The following is a 21,367-nucleotide window of genomic DNA, read 5'->3' as shown; positions in this document are numbered from 1 at the left end:
CACAGAGCAACATTCAATTTTCCTTTTTTGTCACGAAGTACAGTGAAAAGCAGCTCATACAGTCACATCTGCTATACATTTTTTGAAGAAGTGTAAATATTGCAGTTATGACAGAGTTAAATGTGTCCAGATGAAGAAAAAAAGACGAAAATCACTTGATAACGTTAAAATGACAGTTAACATGCATGTCTTTTTACTCATTTATTCACACGTTTGCATTACTGAGAGCAGGAAAGAGACAGACACACTGGTGAGCAGTATCTTTATCGTTTATTAAAATAAATGATCAACAAATGAATCTGTCTCGACAGCCTTTACAAGTGAAGGAATTATCTACACACAATCTGAGTTCCCAATTAGAATAATACAACAAACTATAAAATAATATTCATGAAAATACCTAAATAACAGACAAATCCAAATGCCCAACACAAGCGAGCTGCGCTCCAGACAAGATCAGCTCGATGACGTAAATTGTCTCCGACACCGCCTGTAGTCCCATTTAGCAACTTGATATCAACCGTTTTTTTAAAGAAGCATAAACGATTTAAGAATTCAAGAGTGTGCTGTAACTGATGTGTTTTATGTCGTAGAACAAAACGTGAAATTATTTTGAGTTTGTGTTTGCCACGAAGCCTTATTTAAGCGGTTTTACTGAAACCCCATTGAAATAACCCATTGACTTTGGGACGCCCATACACAGTCACACACACTCAAACACTATGGCTAATTTAAATCATCATTTCCCCTGTAGTGCATGTGTTTGGGCTGGAGGAAACCCACGCCAACACGAGGAGAACATGCAAACTTCACAGAAAAATGCCAACTGATTGAGCTGGGACTCAAACCAGCAACCTTCTTGCTGTAAGGCAACAGTGCAAACCACTGAGCCACCGTGTTGCCCATATTCTAGCTCATATTCTATGCTTTACAACTGGGGTCACCATTCTTTTTGAAACTGAGAGCTACTTCTTAGGTACCGATTAATGTAAAGAGCTACCAGTTTGATACACACTTCTTAAAAAAACAAATTTTCTCAATTTACTATTTTAATTATATGTTATTATTAATAATTAATGATATTTATCTATGTGAAGATACTCATCATGAAAGGAAACAGATAAATATCAATATGCAACACTTCATTTGTCTGAAATTGTTTTTAAAGTGTTTTTTTATATACAGTAGAACTTAATTTCATTTTCAGTTTTACACCAATGCAAGTGTGATTTATAAAGAATAGCTACAAAAATATTAGATGCAGCTTTCTGGTATGTTGTGCTATGGTGAGCTATTTTTAGAACAGGCCTGCGAGCAACTCATGTGATCCTCGCGGGCACCATGTTGGTGACCCCTGCTTTACAATAAGGTTTCATTAGTTACTGTATTTACTAACGTGAACTAATTATAAACAATACTAGTACAGCATTTATTAATCTCAGTTTAACATTTACTAATGCATTATTAACATCCAAATTCGTACATGTTCACGTTAACTACTGCACTGAGTTACTAACAATGTATTGTTCATTATTTGTTCGAGTTACTAACTGATGCAAGCTTATTGTATAGTGTTACCTATAAAACAGATGACTTTTGATGTATATTATTGATCATATATGTCATGCTCTCTCAGGTATCCCGTACAGACGCCGGAGCTCGGCTGTTTCGGACACACTGAGTTCAGCAGAGGTGTGAGGAATTATGGGAAGCGTGACCCGTCAGAACTGTTCGATGTTTACTGTTTTGCCAGTGACATGGAAGGTGAGACATGGAAAATACACATACTATAGAAAAACTAAAGCAGTTATTTAATTTTAAACACTGTAACAATTATATCACTAGTATTATTGTACTGCTTGAATATAATTTTATTTTATAAGTTGTTTAAAGCAAAATTGTAATGGGTAAAAATATTTTGCATTATTTATTTTATTAATGTTTTATTTAATATTATAAATTTTATTTAGCATTGATTGTGTACTTTTTATAAATGTTATTTATTTAACATTTATAATTGATATACTATTAGTACATAGGATAGTTTATAATTAATTATTTAATTAAAATATAATGTAAAATGTTATAATTTAAATATATTTGTGTTAATATATGTTAATAATGTTTAGATATATTAAATTATACATCATATTCATGTCTATTGTATTTTTGCATGTTTAATTTTCTTCATTTAAATTGAGCTATGTACTAAATGCTTTATTAAAATCTATAAGTATATAAAATTAAAATAACTATAAAATGCATGTAATATATAACGTAATTCTATAATAATAATAATAATAATATTGTTTACTATTTAATGTATTGTACATAGTAATATAATATTTGATATGTATTTACCAAATAAGTACATATGCTATATAAAACACCATTAAGCATACTATATTTGTTATGTACTGTCTTAAAGTAATTTACATGAGAAATATAATAGGTTTTAAAACTCAGATTTTTTTTTTTCTTAAGATAATCAATATAAAATTATGCAGAGCTATAAAAGACAATTCAATTATATTCAAATTGTTTCATTTATCCACATGGGACAATTCAATGTGCATGAAGGTATCTAATAATACACATTATAATAAAATATATACTAACTAATTAACTAAATGAATGAATGAATATGTATAATTATAAATAAATAGAGATAAATAAAGATGATGATTGAAAAAATAAATGTTATTACAAATAAATAAATTAATAGAATAGTAGTAATAATAATAGTAATAATCATAATAGCAAATAAATAAATATAATTCTAAATAAATAAATAGAGATAAATAATGAAATAAATAAATAAATAAATGTTAATTTAATTAAATAAATAAATAAATAAAGATGATTAATGAAAAAATAAATGTTAATACAAATAAATATAATAATAATAAATAAATAAATATAGTTATAAATAAATAAATAAATTAGATAAATAAAAATAAAGATTGAATAAAATATATAAGTAATGTTAATGCAAATAAATAAATAAAGATTATGAATTAAAAAAAATTTAATACAAATAAATAATAATAATAATAATAATAATAATAATAATAATAATAATAAATAAAGATAAAGTTGATGAATGAATAAAAATAAATGTCAATATAAATAAATAAAATTCTAAAAGATGAATGAATATTTGTAAATAAATAATTGGAAAATAAATAAATTATAATAATAATAATAATAATAAATAAATAAATATAATTATAAATAAATGTAATTATAATAAATAAATAGAGAAAAATAAAGCTAATAATTGAATAAAAGAAACAAATAAACATTAATACAAATAAATAAATAAATAAATAAATAAATAAATAAATAAAACTTATTACTGATCAGTATCAATCACAGCATAGGAGTCATTCAATGTGCTTTCACACATAATAATCCAGTTTGTGTGTTTTATTGATGTTTTATTCATGTGTGTGTTTCTCCTCCAGGTGAAGTGTTTTCCTCATCAGTGCCTGATAAACTCACTCATGCTGAAGCTGCGGCTCACTGTGAGTCTCTGGATGCTCGTCTGGCCTCTGTCGGGCAGCTCTTTCTGGCCTGGAGGTCTGGACTGGAGCACTGTGGCCCGGCTTGGGTCTCTGACGGGACACTAAGGGTCTCTGTGGGCCCCCGGGGGTCTCAGTGTCCCAATGAAGAGCCAGGAGTCAGAAGAGTTTCTCCTGCAGAGCTCAGCAACGGGACGGAAAGATTCGATGCTTTCTGCTATAGAGGTACAGCTGACGGCACTTTCCGGGGGAATTATTTAGATTATATATGTACAGTTGAAGTCAAAATTAATGTGATTTTATTTTTCAAATATTTCCCAAATGATGTTGAACAGATTCAGGAATTTTTCACAGTATTTCCTATAATATTTTTTCTTCTGGAGAAAGTCTTATTTGTTTTATTTCGGCTACAATAAAAGCAGTTTAACACTATTTTAAGGTCAATATTATTAGCCCCCTTAAGCTATATTCGTATTGGATTGTCTACAGAACAAACCACTGTTATACAAGGCATTGTTAGGTGGTTGCTAAGCAGTTGCTAAATGGCAATGCTCATGTACATGTTTGATCAAATGCTAACACTTAGTAGGCATTTCTAGCATATGTTATTGCACTTAGATAATCATTCATAGCATGTAGCTAATCGTTATTAGCACTTGGCTTCCATTATCATTGTTACCATGCATAGTACACAGGAAGTCCCATTTGCTAGCATGAGTCAAACAAGCCAATGCCCAGGTCCCTACGATGTTCTGATGTAGAGATATTGCTATTTTTAAATGGTTGCTAGGTTATACTGTTTTATTGCTATGGGGACATTTGACGGGTTAGTGATGATACATCAAAGCTTCTTGACAATATGAGTGATCTTAATCAACCCCGATGTTTCTATGACAGTCTTTATGAGTGTCAAAAACTGGACTTGAACATTATGTATTCCTGGTGTTGGGTTGCGGCTGGAAGGGGATTCGCTGTGTAAAACAAATGCTGGATAAGTTGGCGGTTCATTCCGTTGTGGCGACCCCTGATTAATAATGGGACTAAGGGAATGAACATTATGTAAAAATGGCTTGCCGTATTAAAAAAAAAAAAAAAAACAATGCTTAATAAGTGTGAAGGTGATACATGCAAAAGTGGCTTGCCATATCAGTAAAAAATATGGAGATTAAGTCAAAAATGGCTTGCCATATTTTAAGAAAAATAATGCTTAAAAATTATTTATTGGAAAACTATAAGTCTGATAAACCTTAAAGATATAGCAACAAAATGTAACGCATCTAAATACAGCTTTTGGCCAAATTTCGGGCTTGTATAATTTTTTTATATGCCCGGATTATAAAAATTTAATATTTAACATTTTTTATTAAAAAAACAATAAGTCTTATAGGCATGAGGAGATATAGTAACAATCTTGAATGCAGAAAGCACAATTTGACCACATTTGGGCATTGTGGCATGAACGGCCTAGGAGGAGATACGTTTGTTTTCAAGGACAGAGTAGCATAACAGTATGTTGCTTTCTCAAGCCAACATAATGACTTGCCTAACTTTACCCTATTTAACCTAGTTAAGCCTTTAAGCTGAACAATAGTATCTTGAAGAATATCTCGCCAAATATTATTTACTGTCATCATAGCAAAGATAAAATAAATCAGTTATTAGAAATGAGTTATTAAAAACTATTATGTTTAGAAATGTGTTGAAAAAAAATCTGCTCTCCGTTAAGAAAAAATATGGGGTAAAATATACAGGGGGCTTTGCAGACTTTGTAGGTATTGTGCTTTTAGTAGCAGCTGACCTGCATTTAGTTTTGTTCACGATTCAGTGATTTCAGTGCATGTTATGATCATGTATGTGTGTGTGAACTCAACCCATAAGTTCAGTCGGTGGAGTATTGTGTTGAGAGTAACTCTACTGTATCTCTCTGCAGTAAAGAAAGCCCAGAAAGCATCTCTGCCGAACATCATGCAGTCTTTACTGAAGCCGAGCTCAGAGGAGCCGTCCACATCTCCAACCTCCAGCACCGGTAAACACACAAGAGCAGCAGCATTCATTTCTGTTCAGTTCAGACACGCACATGCATGGGGACTCTAGATTTGGCACAATCGGGAGAAAAAAAAAATGTAGATTTTTTTTATTATTATTATTATTATTTATTTTTTATTTTTTTTACTAAAGATCTTAATTGTTAAAGGTTTAAGAAACCCTGGAGGACTTTTTTTTTGTGCATTTTTAACATATTTGTGTGTATTGAGCATCAGTTAAGACAATGTTAGCACCTGTTAGCTTTAACTGTGAGGAAAACTGGATAATTTTGAGCTTTTGTCAGCTAATTTCAGCTTCCGGTTTAAAACATTTTTTGGGAAGGATCAAAATCGGTGACATAGCGCGAATCCGCTAGTGGAGTGATAACGCGTCAAAAACCCTGCTTCTTAAGTATTCATGAGAGCACATGCTTTCCGAAGGCAAGACAGACCTGCCAAGTTGTGAGACCCAATGACTGGGTGAGACCACGTCTGCACGGCACATTCATGAAGGGTCGTATGTGTTTGTTTCCATGATTTATGGGGTCTTTTATGCGTTTTTCCCGGGCTGATACAACAAAGCTGTTGGTTTGTAGCAAGCATCTTTGTCGGGAGAGCTGTATGAGAATTGGAGAATGGCGGACTTTGTCTTTTATCAGTTAAGTTCATTACCATTCAGACACTTCACCTGTATCCGTGCTGCTATGTTTGCCTATTTTTTAAGTTCTCCGGATTACCGGCAGGGCTAATGGTTGAAATAGACAGGGAAAGAGACCTGCCGCACTGCTGTCCTCTGTGTCTGCGTTCAGACCCGGGGATTGAGGAGGAGAGAAGTGCTCCACACCTACCATGAAGCATTTATCAAAAAAATTCTGAGCTAGACTTGAACCGAAAGAGGAGGGTTTCCTGACCCTTTAAAACAAGAACATCTTGTATTACAAGAAAAGATATTGATTTAATAAGATAATTGTCATTTTAAAGAAATAACATCTTGTTATTTTGACCAAAAAAAATTTGTTAACAAAATAACATCTCATTCATTAAAATGGGAAAAGATGCGGACTTACTGAAATAACTTGTTATTATGAGAAAAAAAATTGTTTTAACAACATAATTGTTGTTTTAATGAAATACCAACTTGTTATTATGAGAAAAGATGTCACTTTAACGAAACATCTCATTCATTATAATAAGAAAAGATGTAATTCTAACAAAAACATCTCAGATTACGACTGTAAGCATGGTCAAAAGAAACTCACCACCAGGCAAGGCAAGCTTATTTCTATAGCACATTTCACACACATTGGTAATTCAAAGTGCTTTGCATAAACATAAATAAAATAAAAAAGTATAGAAGAATAAAAACAAAGAATAAAAATGATTAAAAACAGATTCAAATGTGTTAAACAGGTTTTAAAGGAATGAAAAATTAAAGAAAGGCATAATAGTGTGATCTGTGGGAGGCAGCCCAGTGCTCCTTTAGTAAAGGCACAGCTAAACAGATGTGTTTTCAGTCTTGATGTGAATGTGCCTAACGTTGGAGCACATCTGATCATTTCTAGAAACTGATTCCAGCAGCAAGGGGCGCTGTTAGTAGCTGAAAGCTGATTCACCCTGCTTTGACTGAACTCTTGCATTTTCTAGTTTATATGTTCCTAAAGATCTGAGTGATATGTTAAGTTTTTGTTCAGTCCGCATATCTGTCATGTAATGAGCTGCAAGGCCATTTAGTGATTTATAGACCAGTAATGATACTTTAAAATCTTTTCTGAATGTAACTGGGAGCCAGTGTAAAGACCTGAGGACAGGTGTGATGTGCTCTGATTTCCTGGTTCTAGTCAGAATCCTGCCCGCAGCATTACGGATGAGCTGCAACTGTCTGACTGTCTTTAGCGGGTTTCTCCCTAACCTGGCAGACCAATACACTTTTAAAGTCAAGGAAGTTAGTGCCACAGAGAAACACTGCTGTGGGAAATTCAGGGCAGAGTCAACTGACAATGTTGCACCAAACTGACAATGGACCCGTAATTGAAAACGGTTTGAACAACTTTGGTTGACAGACCAAAACTCATGAGGTGGGCCTTATCTCAGGGGCTGTACCCACAGTTTTCACAGATCCATGGTGCACAGTCGCTCCCTCTGCCTGTTATATATGGTCCATCCTGAATGCAATCTCCAAAGAAGGCTCTCAAGGAGGGACACTAAGTACAAAAATGAAACTTGGGCCAACCAGTACGGGGCTACATGCAGTAGGCAGAGCCTGTCTCAATAGGTCCAAAAACCAAACTCGGGCAAGCCAGTATGGGTCTACCAGCAGTAGGCATATCCTGTCTCACTGGGTCCAAGAACACTAGGTCCAAAATCCAAACTCAAGACAACCAGTATGGGGCTACCAGCAGTAGGCAGAGCCTGTCTTACTAAGTCCAAGAACACTAGGTCCAAGAACCAAACTCAGGCCAACCAGTAATGGGCTACCAGCAGTAGGCAGAGCCCGTCTCACAAGGTCTCAGAACACTAAGTCCAAGAACCAAACTCAGGCCAACCAGTATGGGGCTACAAGCAGTAGGCAGAACCCGTCTCACTAGGTCCAAGATCCAAACTCAGGCCAACCAGTATGGGGCTACAAGCAGTAGGCAGAACCCGTCTCACTAGGTCCAAGATCCAAACTCAGGCCATCCAGTATGGGGCTACAAGCAGTAGGCAGAACCCGTCTCACTAGGTCCAAGATCCAAACTCAAGCCAACCAGTATGGTGCTACCAGCAGTAGGCAGAGCCTGTCTCACTAAGTCCAAGAACACTAGGTCCAAGAACCAAACTCGGGCCAACCAGTAATGGGCTACCAGCAGTAGGCAGAGCCCATCTTACTAGGTCCAAGAACCAAACTCGGGCCAACTAGTATGGGGCTACCAGCAGTAGGCAGAGCCCGTCTCACTAAGTCCAAGAACACTAGGTCCAAGAACCAAACTCATGCCAACCAGTAATGGGCTACCAGCAGTGGGCAGAGCCCGTCTTACTAGGTCCAAGAACCAAACTCGGGCCAACTACAGTAGTATGGGGCTACAAGCAGTAGGCAGAGCCTGCCACACTAAGTCCAAGAACACTAGGTCCAAGAACCAAACTCAGGCCAATCAGTAAGGGGCTACCAGCAGTAGGCAGAGCCTGTCTTGCTGGACCCACTTCAGAACTCTCGGTAGCAGGGCGACCTCAGCCACGACTGTACCATGGCATCCAGTCTCAAAGGAGCTGGATGTGCGAGGGAGAGCCTCAGTCAATATTGGGTGGTTTCTCCAGAGGTGAAAAGATTTATGTCAGCCTTACAGAATGTCTTTTAAATGATCAATGTAAAACCCTTGTGAATTACAAAATACAGAAAGTTAACTAACAGATATTTTTACAGTGCATAATTATTACTTCTTGTGTGTTTTGCCTCTTCTTGATAAATCACTAAATGTCTTCTCAATTGTAAGTTGCATTGGACAAAAATGTTTGCTAAATGACTTATTGTAAATATGGGTTAATGTGATCTTCTGTGTGCTGGTGTGTGCAGATGGTCAGCCTGTGGTTGGTCTGGATCCGTCAGTCCTGCAGGTCTCCAACTGGACTGGTCGTATAGATCTGGACACTGAGTCTCTGCCGGCCGCGGAGCCTCTGGAGCTCTCAGATGAGTATCTGACGGTATTTCTGCGAGCTGGAGACTCGAACCTGGACTGGAGCCAGCAGATGGACACAGAAGATCCGTCTATCCCGGATCAGAGTCCTGGAGGATCAGCCCAAGAAGAAGAGGAGGAGGATGAAGGTCTGTCCGGTCACTCAAGTCCTACGGCTCCTCCAGAAAAAAGTAAGAGCTCCATCAAAAACATTGTGGACTCCTTGTGGAAACCCTGGAGTTATTTAACAGGAGGAGACTCTGAGGAGACGACAACAACCAGGACACCTGAGATGAAGACCAGCTCTGCTCCTGGATCAGGTCAGGAAAACACCTTTAATATCTGTGATAGAGCAGCAAAACATACTGATACTGATCCAGTTGTTTGAGTTAGGGTTAATGTACATCCAACCCAGGCTCATTGGAGATATGTACCCAGGGCTACATTTTGAGAACCAATAAATGTGTACCCTGGGCTATGTATTTTATTTTAAAAAATCTAGTAGACGGCGCTGTGTACATTTTGACAATCTCAAATATGTTACTGGGGCATGTTTTGTCACACATGCTATTTCTCGTAAATCTACCAGAGGGCGCAGAATAAGCTTATTTTACGCGGCTGCCATTTTAAAACATGAAAGTGAGGCTGCGGTGGGAAGAAACCCGGAAATATAGGACAACAAGCTGTGAACTACACACCTCCAGCTGTTGCTGCGATTTCAAAACACAGATATGGTGTAAACATTACTTCAATATCATTCACTTCAGTTTAATTTAAACAATTAAAAGCATGTTAGGCATCAAACAACATCACAATCTCTTTAAGAGTGTCCTCCTAGGCTTCAGTTCATGACACCAGGTAAACACAGTGGGGGATTCCCTGCTTGCTTCAGTCTGTCAGGGGTGCTCAACCCTGCTCCTGGAGATCGACCTTCCTAAAGAGTTCAGCTCAAACCCTGATTCAAACACACCTGAATCAATTAATTAAGACCTGAACAGCACTTGATAATAACAGGCAGGTGTGTTTAATATGGGTTGCAATGGAAATCTGCTGGAACGTCGATCTCCAGGAACAGGGTTGGTCACCCCTGGTCTATGGAATTCAGTCAGCGATAAAACAATGCAGTCATCTGTAGCACACCCTTGTGTTTTTTCCGGTTCTGGAGTTTTAAAAACGTCCATTTCCCGCTAACATTTAAGCACCACTGAGCACGTTCTTGAGCACGATTTGCCATAGTATTCACCAGTGCTCAACAGAAATGACTGTGATTGGCCGTGAATGTCATCAGTTCACCGCACTTCACTGAGTGCAAACACAGATGCATGAACATTGGAGCGTTTTAAAGCCGCATACACCACCCAAAACCACTCGAGCTGTTATCGAACCGGCGACCTTCCGCATGGAAGTTGGTTGCTCTAACAAGGAGTCTAAAGACCATGGCCTCTAGCGTATGTCGCTAGAGCACCTTTAGAGGTCAGAGGAGTGAGGTTTACCTGCACAGCACCTACAAGCTGGCCTCCATTACACTCACCCCCCTAAACCTCACTCCTATCCAGGTCACGGCACCAATGTAACAATTGTTGACCTCTGCGTTGTGTTGTGCTGCAATCGTCACCAACTTAAAGTAATGAAACCATCCAAAAGTGATTCTCAGCGTCTTTTTATTCTGAGAAACAAATCAAATCTCATAACATCACATGTAACGGGGCAATATACTGCCGACAAAACAGTAGCAGCATCAGCCATCATCTGCTGAACTCTTATTTACATTTTAACAAAACAAATTAACTTATAAAGAACCAATTTTCAGATACCTGAGAAACAAATCAAATCACATGACATCACTTGTAACAGGGCAATGTACTGCAGACAAAACTGAAACAAACACAATATGTAAAATAAACAACACTGACACTATAAGTGTGGTCTTGCGTCACTCCATAATACAATGCTATGATAGCAACATGCGTTTTTTACTATGAGAAACACAAAGCTCAATAATGTTGCATTCTTAATACATATTCGCTGTTAAAATCTATTAGAAGCATTATACATTTGTTGATAACTCAATCACTCTTATATATATCCACAAATAATCATGTTACACACTTTAATCACTCTATTTTCACTCCTGTGTTCAGAGCAGTGGCGTAGCGGATGGGCCCGCAGGGCACGCACCGCGGGGGGGGCCCGCGTGATTAGGGGGCCCCGGTTTATCGCGATTTTCAATAATTAAAAATCCACCGGCAACCGCAATATTCAAACTCTTGGGAACAACTGTGGTCGGAACCAAAGTTCACAGGTCTGTGTTCTCTGAACACCTCTCAAGCGGTGGACTACTTCATTCTGATTGCTTGCCGCCAATGTTGCAAACTTAGCGACTTTGTCACTAGATTTAGCAACTTTTCAGACCCCCCTAGCGACAAATCTAGCGACTTTTTTGTGTGTTATTGGAGATTTTTTTAGACTGTCATTTGTCCATACTGTACCGTCCCTACTCTTCTCAACGAGCTGCGTGTGATGCCGCCGGCCCCTCCCCCGCCTCACAGAACTGACAGGCGGCCCAGTCAGTCCTCGTACAGCAGCCTCTCCCACCTGCAGCCCGAGAGCAGATCACCCCTCTGCGTACCGAGGACAAATGATTTAGCACAGGCAGTGTGAAGGTATTTCTTTTGTACAGTCAAACCGATCTACTTCTCCTTTATTTTAACAATTTAATTGGACCGTTTATTCTTTTCTTGTTCACAATCACAGATATTTTAGTGACAGTTTCTGAACTTGTTCTGAGTGTATTACATATGAGAGATTACTGCACATTCACTACACATCTATACTGACATACTGTATTCAAACAGCAATACATTTAGTGAATAAACATGCTTATATAAAGTGTAGTGCAACTATAAATACCCCTTTATTAACCATAGGCTGTTAAACAAACAGAAACGGTAAAACGTAATGACGTCAGTGATATGCAAATTGACGTATGACGTATCCCCCCCTCTTCATCAGGGGGCCCTGTCAGCGATCCCTGCAGGGGGGCCTCCACATTTTGCGCTACGCCACTGGTTCAGAGCACGCTTACCAGTAGCAGCATCAGCCATCGTCTGCTGCTGAACTACGGTAGCTGCGCAAGGACATCTTAAAGAAAACGCCTGCATTTTCTTAACCACTAGGGGGCACCAAAGCATCAATCATGTGTACTACCTTAATTTCATGTCATTCATCACAATGAATCTCTATTACCACTGTTACACATAGATCAGGTGATTCATCAGCGGATCGCTCGTCTGTGTTTGCTCTCTGTAAACAGCGGTGAAGTGTGGTGAACTGATGATCTTCACGGCCAATCACAGTCATTTCTGTTGCACAGTGGTGAATACTATGGCCAATCAGCGGTGTTGCATTCAACAGTGCTCAAATCTTAGTTGGCAGTTGACGGTTTTTATAAATTTTAGTAACGAAATTCAGTATCGTGACAAGTCTAATATAGTAAAAGAACCCGTTCATTAACTTGAGTTTGATAAATGGCATCTAAACGAGTGTTTGGCAAAGAAATTTCCTTTAACTTAGCTAAAAATGAGCTCTGATATCCCTTTTTTTTCACTATCCATTCAGAACGGACTTTTGGGTCACTCTGAACAGGGTGAAATTATATATTTGTGTAGCTTTCTCTTCACTGATAAGATATACAGCCAGGTATACAACATTCCTGTGTGACTTAGTAAATACTTCGGGTTTCTTCCCACCGCAGCCTCGATTTAGCTTTTTTAGCGGCAGCCATGTGCAATCAGTCTATGCTTTTCTGTGAATATTATCCTCCTCCTTCTGTCAGTCCATAAGAGAAGCTGGTCGGCTTGTGCATATTATATCAGCTTGATATGGACTGACCCTTTCCTAAACCCAACCCATAGTGTTTTCAAGAGCAAACCCAGTAGGCACACAACATCATTAGACGTTAATGTTTGGTTATATTTAGGTTGTGATGTCAGGTGACCAAAATTCAGTGGCTAGCCAGCATCTAAGGGAGATATTAGTTTGACATCCAATAATGACGTTAAATGACGTTGATATATGGTTGATTTTAGGTTGTGTTGGAAAGTGATCCAACGTTGAGCCAACATCTTAAACCAACATCAAATTGACGTCAAATACTGACATTTATTCATCAGGTGTGGCAACCAAAATCCAACGTCTGACAGACGAAACAGTGGTAACACCCACCATCGTCAAGCTGTAACATCATTATGAAACGGAGGCCAGCTAGTGTGTGCTGTTTAGGTAAACCTCACTCCTCTATGGACTTTAGCCTCCTTGGTAGAGCAACTGACTTCCATGCGAAAGATCGCCGGTTCGATCCCAGCTCGAAGCAGGTTGGGTGGCGTAGGACCGGCGGGGTTACGTTGGTGCCGTGACCCGGATGGGAGTGAGGTTTAGGGGGGTGAGTGTAATGGAGGCCAGCTAGTGTGTGCTGTGCAGGTAAACCTCACTCCTCTGACCTCTAAAGGTGCTCTAGCGACAAACGCTAGAGGCCAGGGTCTTTAGCCTCTTTGGTAGAGCGACCGACTTCCATGCGGAAGGTTGCTGGTTTGATCCCAGCTCGGAGCAGGTTGGGTGGCGCAGGACCGTCGGGGTTACATTGGTGCCGTGACCCGGATGGGAGTGAGGTTTAGGGGGGGTGAGTGTAACGGAGGCCAGCTAGTGTGTGCTGTGCAGGTAAACCTCACTCCTCTGACCTCTAAAGGTGCTCTAGCGACAGACGCTAGAGGCCATGGTCTTTAGCCTACTTGGTAGAGCAACCGACTCCCATGCGGAAGGTCGCCAGTTCAAAACCAGCTCGGAGAGGGTTGGGTGGCGTAGGACTGGCGGGGTTACAATTATACGGTCAGACATTGATGCCGGCCTGACATTGAGTTCTGACCTTAACACGATTTTCATCTTCAAACAAAATGCATCATCCCTACGAAATTAGGGTACAATGTCAATCTGACTCCATGTTGACTTCCTGATAGCCTGTTGATTTTCTGATGTCTACTGATGACTATCTCCCGGAAAAATAAAAAATAAATGGCACAGACCACCACAATAATAATTCAGACTTCAAACATATTAGAGAACAATGAATAAATTATAATAAATCAGAGTATAGCTCTTACGCAGTTGTTTTTTTTTATGCATCACCTCCACTTAAACCAGAACCTCAGACTGTTATCAGACTAGATTCTGGTCGTCTCCTGTCTGCCGAATGTTTCAGCATGTTTCTCCAGTCCCCGTCCCTTTCTGTCTTCATTAATACGGATCCCTCATCTGGCCCCAATCGCCCCGACTGCATCAATGTTTAACGTCAAATGGAAACTTAGGCCTGTCGTCTACATTATTAAAATCCATTTTCCATGAAGCCTGCAGATTTTCAGCTCTGCTCCAGTAAAGCTTCATAATTGAGGGCTGAAAGTGGAAAAGCGCTGTCGTACGGTTCACTTCTGTACACTTACTGCTCGCTCCAGTGGTTTGTGCGTGTGCGTGCATGTGTGTTTTCTGCTGATATACAGTTACAGAGCTGTTCCTCAAGCGCCTTCATTCAGCGTTCGCTAGTTGAGTTGATTATGTGAGGTTTTGGTTATGATGCTACTTGAGGATAGAGGTAACACTTTACTTTAAGGGTTGTTCATAAGACTCTTCACGAAACCTTTATAATAATGACATGTCATATGAGACTTTATGCAAGCGTATGACAACTGTTATTAAGTGAGTTTTGTCGTTTTAAATGCAAAGATAGCTTGACATAAACAAATACATCACAATCTGTTTTTGCCTTTGTCATGACAACTTGACATTACCAAGACAACAAAACTTGTCATAAATCTGTCATAAACATTATAATTGTGTCATGAATATTTTTCCGATCACGTTTTCACTCTCTCAAGTAAAAGCTGAATTCACATTTAATTACATTTTAATGACAAATTGAACTTGTACCACTGTAGTTGAGGTATAAACAATATTTATGATGCTTGTAAAAAATGATGACTTAATAATGGCTTCATGATGTCATTTTTCCATGATTTCCATTATTTCTGAAAGATATTACTGAGAAATTGACATTTATTCATTTGCAACAAGAAGAGTTGCAATCGTAAGAATCATAAAGAGTAACTTTGCTACAGCAATCCACATTTAAACATTTTTTTGTTTTTTAGAAACTAAATTAAAGTCAAATACCACCAAATTTCCCATACTACTACAGAATTTTATGTCTACCTTACAAATATTATTAAAAGTTTGAAAAAAATTGTTAAAATTCCTCAAAACATAGGGAGCGCCCTTATATTGACACCAATAGAAACTGGATGTCACCTGGTGGCCATGCCTGGTACTGCAGGCAAACAAAATCTTGCTGAACTTTTTTTTTGAGATATCAACTTCAACTTTGGAATATAAATAATTCAGAGTTTTTTTTTTTTTTGACTTTGTTAGATTTACGCTTAAACAGTTTTTGTAAAGTCATGAATGTTTTTCTGATCACGTTTTCGCTGTATTTTTTTTAAAATGTCTCATTTTTCACTCAAGTAAAAGCTGAATTTACATTTAATTACATTTTAATGACAAATTCAACTTTTACCACTGTAGTTGAGGTATAAACAATATTAATGACGCTTGTATAAAATTTATGACATTTATAATGGCTTCATGACTTCATTTTTCCATGATATCTATGATTTGTGATAGATGTTACTGACAAATTGTTATTTTTTGGTTTGCAACAAGAAGAGTCGCAATCGTAACAGTCATAAAGCATTACTTTGCTACAGCAATTCACATGTAAACAATTTTTTTTTAGAAACTAAATTTAAGTCAAATACCACTGAATTTCCCATACTACTTCAGAATTTTATGTCTACCTTACAAATATTATTAAAAGTATGAAAAAATATGATTAAATTCCTCAAAACATAGGGAGCGCCCTTATATTGTCACCTATAGAAACTGGATGTCACCTGGTGGTCATGCCTGGTACTGCGGCCAAACAAAATCTTGCTGAATTTTTTTTTTTGAGATATCAACTTCAACTTTGGAATATGAATAATTCAGATACTTATCTTTGACTTTCTGTCAGATTTACGCTGAAACAGTTTTTGTAAAGTCATGAATGTTTTTTCTGATCATGTTTTCACTGTATTTGGCATTGAAATGTCTCAATAAAAGTGTCATTTCTCTCTCAAGTAAAAGCTGAATTCATATTTAATTATATTGTAATGACAACTTGATCTTGTACCACTGTAGTTGAGGTATAAAGAATATTGATGACGCTTGTATAAAATTTATGACATATTTATAATGGCTTCATGACGTCATTTTTCCATGATTTCCATGATTTCTGATAGATATCACTAAGAAATTGTTATTTACTGATTTGCAACAAGAAGAGTCGCAATTGTAAGAGTCATAAAGCATTACTTTGCTACAGCAATTCACATGTAAACATATTTTTTTGTTTTTTAAAGACAAAATTCAAGTCAAATACCACAGAATTTCCCATACTACTACAGAATTTTATGTCTACCTTAAAAATATTATTAAAATTATGAAAAAATATGGTTAAAATACATACAGAACAGAGTTTTTTTTTAAAATGAGACCGAGCTTGAATCTGTGCAACAAAGTGTTTAAGATTGACAATCATTTAAGGTGAACAGGTCATATTGAACTCTGTTTAAAAAGTGAGCATGATATTAAAGGGGTTGATTGACGAGAGATTCCAGAGAAACAGAATATTAAATGAGACAACAGTGGGCGTGGCTTGGTTTTTCTCTACTGCAAGCTGATTGCATGTAATAAAGTAGATGTTTCATTAATAAAGATGAGGAAAAGCGTTTGGGGAGTTATTATGTGCATTTGAACCATTTTAGAACTATTTTATAGAATAAATATCTATCTCTATTTGTTAAGAAAACATTATGGGGTGGCATGATCAAGGATGACTATTATATTACAAGTCTGTATATGGAGCTGTATATAGTAAAGGGTCTGTATGAAAATGGTCAAAAATAAACCTATGCAAATCTAGCCACCTAAGGCTGCGCAGGCTAAATCAGTCGTCTGATCTCAGAGCGATGTTGTGGTACCTTCAAGCCGGACAAAATTTCTAACCGGCATGCACAGATTTAAGACAGATTTCGATCGGTCTGTGCAGCGCTGCACGAAGTCGACCGCACCTAGTAAGACCTAACAGACTCCTCCTCCTCCTCGCCATTTCTGTTTCATGTCAAAACTGACAGCTCGAGGGGTGTGGTTAAGTATGTTAGCCACGCCCACCACCTCAGGCAGACCTAATCTGAGAATTGAACTGAAAAGAAACAGTGCATTTTCAGGTCAAACTATTTTTCTTTCTCTTAATGACATGCACAGATGAATTGTTCAGCACAAAACTAGCACTGTGAGCTAACCAAATCAATATGTTTAGTTTTGATTTCATGTGTACTCTAAATCTGACGGTGTGTGTTTGTCTCTGTAGGCCTGATGTCCTGGTGGAGTCGCTCATGGTTGTCTGTTCCTTCATCCATCACTGATAAAATCATCTCTCCTTCAACATCCGCGAGTTCAGTCGCACCGACGTCAGTCCTGCCAACCAGAGAGCAGTCTGTGAACCAGACCAGTCCACCAGCGCAGAATGCTCCGCTGACCACTGTAGACTGGGTCATAGTGACTGAACTACCAAAGAAAACCAAAAGCACCGCGGCCGTAGTGTCCACCGAGAGCTTCTCTGGAGAGAGTCGAGTTCTGGAGACTGAGGGCAGCTCATGGGGAGATTCAGAGTCGCTGACGCTGGAGACATCCAGCAATGCTTTATTCATTAACACTACAGACCACACGCTGACTGATTCAACAACCAACCAACCAAAACCCACTGACGGTTAGTGAACGCTACACTAAGGGTGCTTTCACACCTATAGATCAATTGTTTTGTTACAAAACAGGAATTACAATTGTTACATTGTTGCTTTTAGTCCTCGGTGCGGTTCACTTTCACACAGCAATGTTTCTAAATGGACCCAAATAGTTAAAACAAGTCTTGTTCGAGTAAATCCTCCTCTCATTGGTCAAAGTTTGATTTATTTTCCGGGATTCCGCTATCATATGTCCTTATTTTAATTTATGATGACGAGAAATGAGTAACACAGGCTCATTCTGAAAACGTACCCCTGTATACATTTCTGGGGATCGCAAGCTATGTAGCCAGAAGTACATATGGCTGCATTTCTTCTTTCGAACAAATGCTACGAGGCAGTATGACCGCTTTCCTTTTCGTGCTTACCGCCTGACTGCTGACTTCCGTGTGGGCGTTTTTCCAGCTGTTACCAGTTTGTGGAGTAGCTCATCATGTATGTTTGCGATCTTGAGATGCAGAGAGGAGTTGACAGGGTTCGAGTTGAACGAAGAACGGTTCCAGAAAGCAAGTAAAACAAAAACAAAAGCCAAAAAATGAAATAAACAAGTGAATAATAAGGTGAGAATATGGTGAAATCTGAAAACGTGGTAAAAATCAGGTAAGGACTTTTCTTTTTCTGGATCGCTGTTTAAAACTGTCGGTTGCATTTAGGGAGGTGGGTGGTTGGGTCAATCGGTGCTTTTGAAAACATTATTGGTTGGGTTTAGGGACGGAGGTGGGTTGGTCAGTCGATTAGCCCTCGACAGTGGCCTCTGGTGGATTTACACGAGAAGAGCAGTCAACAATTGCACTCGCGAGTGAAATTTGAGATCTAAAAAGGTGTACACAGCGACGGATTCGAGAAAACAAAAACTGCAATATAAGGTACTTCCTAGGATGAAATTGGTGCTCTCCAGAAATGTATATAAAGGTGTGTTTTCAGAATGAGGCTGGGTTGGAAATGAGACATTCTAAGCAAAATGGTGCGCTTTAATTTTTAAATTTATCTCAATTCTATAGCAGAAGTCAAGTTACAAAACAAAACAATCAATCTATAGGTGTAAAAGCACTGTAAATAGAATTGTTATGTTGCGACCAATTCAGAATTAAAAACCGGAAGGAGTTTATTACCAAATATGCTTACACACGCAAATGCTGTATCTGAAATCACAGGATAAAGCCAATGAATTTGTCTCAGTGATAGGAGTTTCCAGTACAGAGGGTACAAAAAGTTTAAACCGGCCACTTTATTAGGTACACCTTACTAGATTGCATCCCTTTTGCCTTCAGAACTGCTTTAATCCTTCATGGCATAAATTCAACAAGGTACTGGAAATATCCCTTAGAGATTTTGCTCCATATTGACATGATAGCATCACACAGTTGCTGCAGATTTGTCGGCTGCACATCTATGATGCCAAACTTCCGTTCCACCACATCCCCAAGGTGCTCTTTTGGATTGAGCTCTGGTGACTGTGGAGGCCATTTGAGTGCAGTGAACTCATTGTCATGTTCAAGAAACCAGTCTGAGATGATTCATGTTTTATAACATGGTGCATTATCCTGCTGGAAGTAGCCATCAGAAGATGGAGACACTGTGGTCATAAAGGGATGGACATGGTCAGCAACAATACTCTGGTAGGCTGTGGCGTTGACATGATGCTCAATTGGTACTAATGAACCCAAAGTGTGCCAAGAAAATCTCCCCCACACCATTACACCACCACCAGCCTGAACCGCTAATACAAGGCAGGATGATCCATGCTTTTATGTTGTTGATGCCAAATTCTGACCCGACATCTGAATGTGTCAGCAGAAATGGAGACTCATCAGAGCAGGCAACGTTTCTCCAATCTTCTATTGTCCAGTTTTGGTGAGTCTGTGTGAATTGTAGCCTCAGTTTCCTGTTCTTAGCTGACAGGAGCGGCACCCGGTGTGCTCTTCTGCTGCTGTAGCCCATCTGCCTCAAGGTTGGACGTGTTGTGTGTTCAGAGATGCTCTTCTGCAGAGCTCGGTTGTAGCGAGTGCTTATTTAAGTTACTGTTGCCTTTCTATCAGCTGGAACCAGTCTGGCCATTCTCCTCTGACCTCTGACCTCAACAAGGAATTTGCGCCCACAGAACTGCCACTCACTGAATATTTCCTCTTTTTCAGATCATTCTCTGTAAACCCTATGATGGTTGTGGATAAAAATCCCAGTAGATCAGCAGTTTCTGAAAAACTCAGACCAGCCCATCTGGCACCAACAACCATGCCACAGTCAAAGTCACTTAAATCCCCTTTCTTCTCCATTCTGATGCTCGCTTTGAACTGCAGCAGATCGTCTTGACCACAATACCTAAATGCATTGAGTTTCTGCCACGTGATTGGCTGATTAGAAATTTGCATTAAGCAGTTGGACAGGTGTACCTTATAAAGTGGCCGGTGAGTGTTAATACATAAATAAGAACATGAATAAATAGCAATAGCATTTCAAAAAAATAAAGAAAATATAATTTGCCTATATACACAGAGTGCAATAGTGACGGCTGCTTTTGAAGCACTGCTTAATGAAGCTTCAAAAATGTTTTGTTTTGAGTCAGGGATTTCTGATGTACATGTACTTATGTATATTAGTTATGAATGTTAGTTATGTTTGACCTCCAGCCACCACCAGCAGCAGCACCACCACCACCAGCAGCAGCAGCAGCAGCAGCAGCACCACCACCAGCAGCAGGACAGCTCATGGACACGAGGCTCGAGGAGAAATCCAGTACAGACGCAGAAACAGAGGCAAGAAACCCAACCAGACCACCACTGAAATGAGCACCACCCCTGTCCAGGACACCACCACACCATTCGTCCAGAGTACCACAGACATCCAGAGCTCCCCAGAAATCCACAGCACCACCGCACCATCAGTCCAGACCACCGCAGACATCCACAGCACCACCGCACCATCAGTCCAGACCACCGCAGACATCCACAGCACCACCGCACCATCAGTCCAGACCACCGCAGACATCCACAGCACCACCGCACCATCAGTCCAGACCACCGCAGACATCCACAGCACCACCGCACCATCAGTCCAGACCACCGCAGACATCGACACCACCACCTCACCATCAGTCCAGACCACCGACGTCATCCAAAGCACCACCTCACCATCTGCAGACCCCATTAACACTGAAACCACTGGAATGAGTATCTCCACATCTGCAGATGAGACAGTCTCTGGAACGACAGCGTTTATTGAACAGCATC

At 39.0% G+C, this 21,367-nt stretch overlaps 2 protein-coding genes across 19 annotated transcripts in view; both read left to right on the top strand.

Annotated features, from left to right (window-relative positions):
- Window positions 1-21,367, top strand: part of btbd2b (BTB domain containing 2b) — a 1,074,195-nt gene that overhangs the window by 591,383 nt on the left and 461,445 nt on the right. The gene's annotated exons all lie outside the window — the stretch shown is intronic.
- Window positions 1-21,367, top strand: part of ncana (neurocan a) — a 186,307-nt gene that overhangs the window by 121,406 nt on the left and 43,534 nt on the right. For 10 of the 18 annotated variants that reach the window (XR_015479144.1, XR_015479140.1, XR_015479146.1 and 7 more), the window contains 7 exons: window positions 1,637-1,764; window positions 3,468-3,749; window positions 5,455-5,550; window positions 9,096-9,515; window positions 17,708-18,106; window positions 20,768-21,147; window positions 21,191-21,367. The exon at window positions 21,191-21,367 is cut by the window's right edge and continues 48 nt beyond it. Coding sequence is in view for 6 of the 18 variants with exons in the window: in XM_087241642.1 (XP_087097768.1) it covers window positions 1,637-1,764; window positions 3,468-3,749; window positions 5,455-5,550; window positions 9,096-9,515; window positions 17,708-18,106; window positions 20,768-21,367 (1,925 nt within the window). In the remaining 12 variants the exon portion in view is untranslated. Of the gene's footprint in view, window positions 1-1,636; window positions 1,765-3,467; window positions 3,750-5,454; window positions 5,551-9,095; window positions 9,516-17,707; window positions 19,376-19,447; window positions 19,485-20,767 lie in introns of those variants that run through there. The other 8 variants (XM_087241642.1, XM_087241643.1, XM_087241641.1 and 5 more) reach the window with 3 other exon arrangements.

The sequence above is a fragment of the Danio rerio genome, chromosome 2 (genome assembly GCF_052040795.2).
Source record: "Danio rerio strain M-AB ecotype USA chromosome 2, GRCz13ab, whole genome shotgun sequence".
In the NCBI taxonomy this organism is placed as follows: domain Eukaryota; kingdom Metazoa; phylum Chordata; class Actinopteri; order Cypriniformes; family Danionidae; genus Danio; species Danio rerio.
This window is presented reverse-complemented; position numbering and strand designations above follow the sequence as displayed.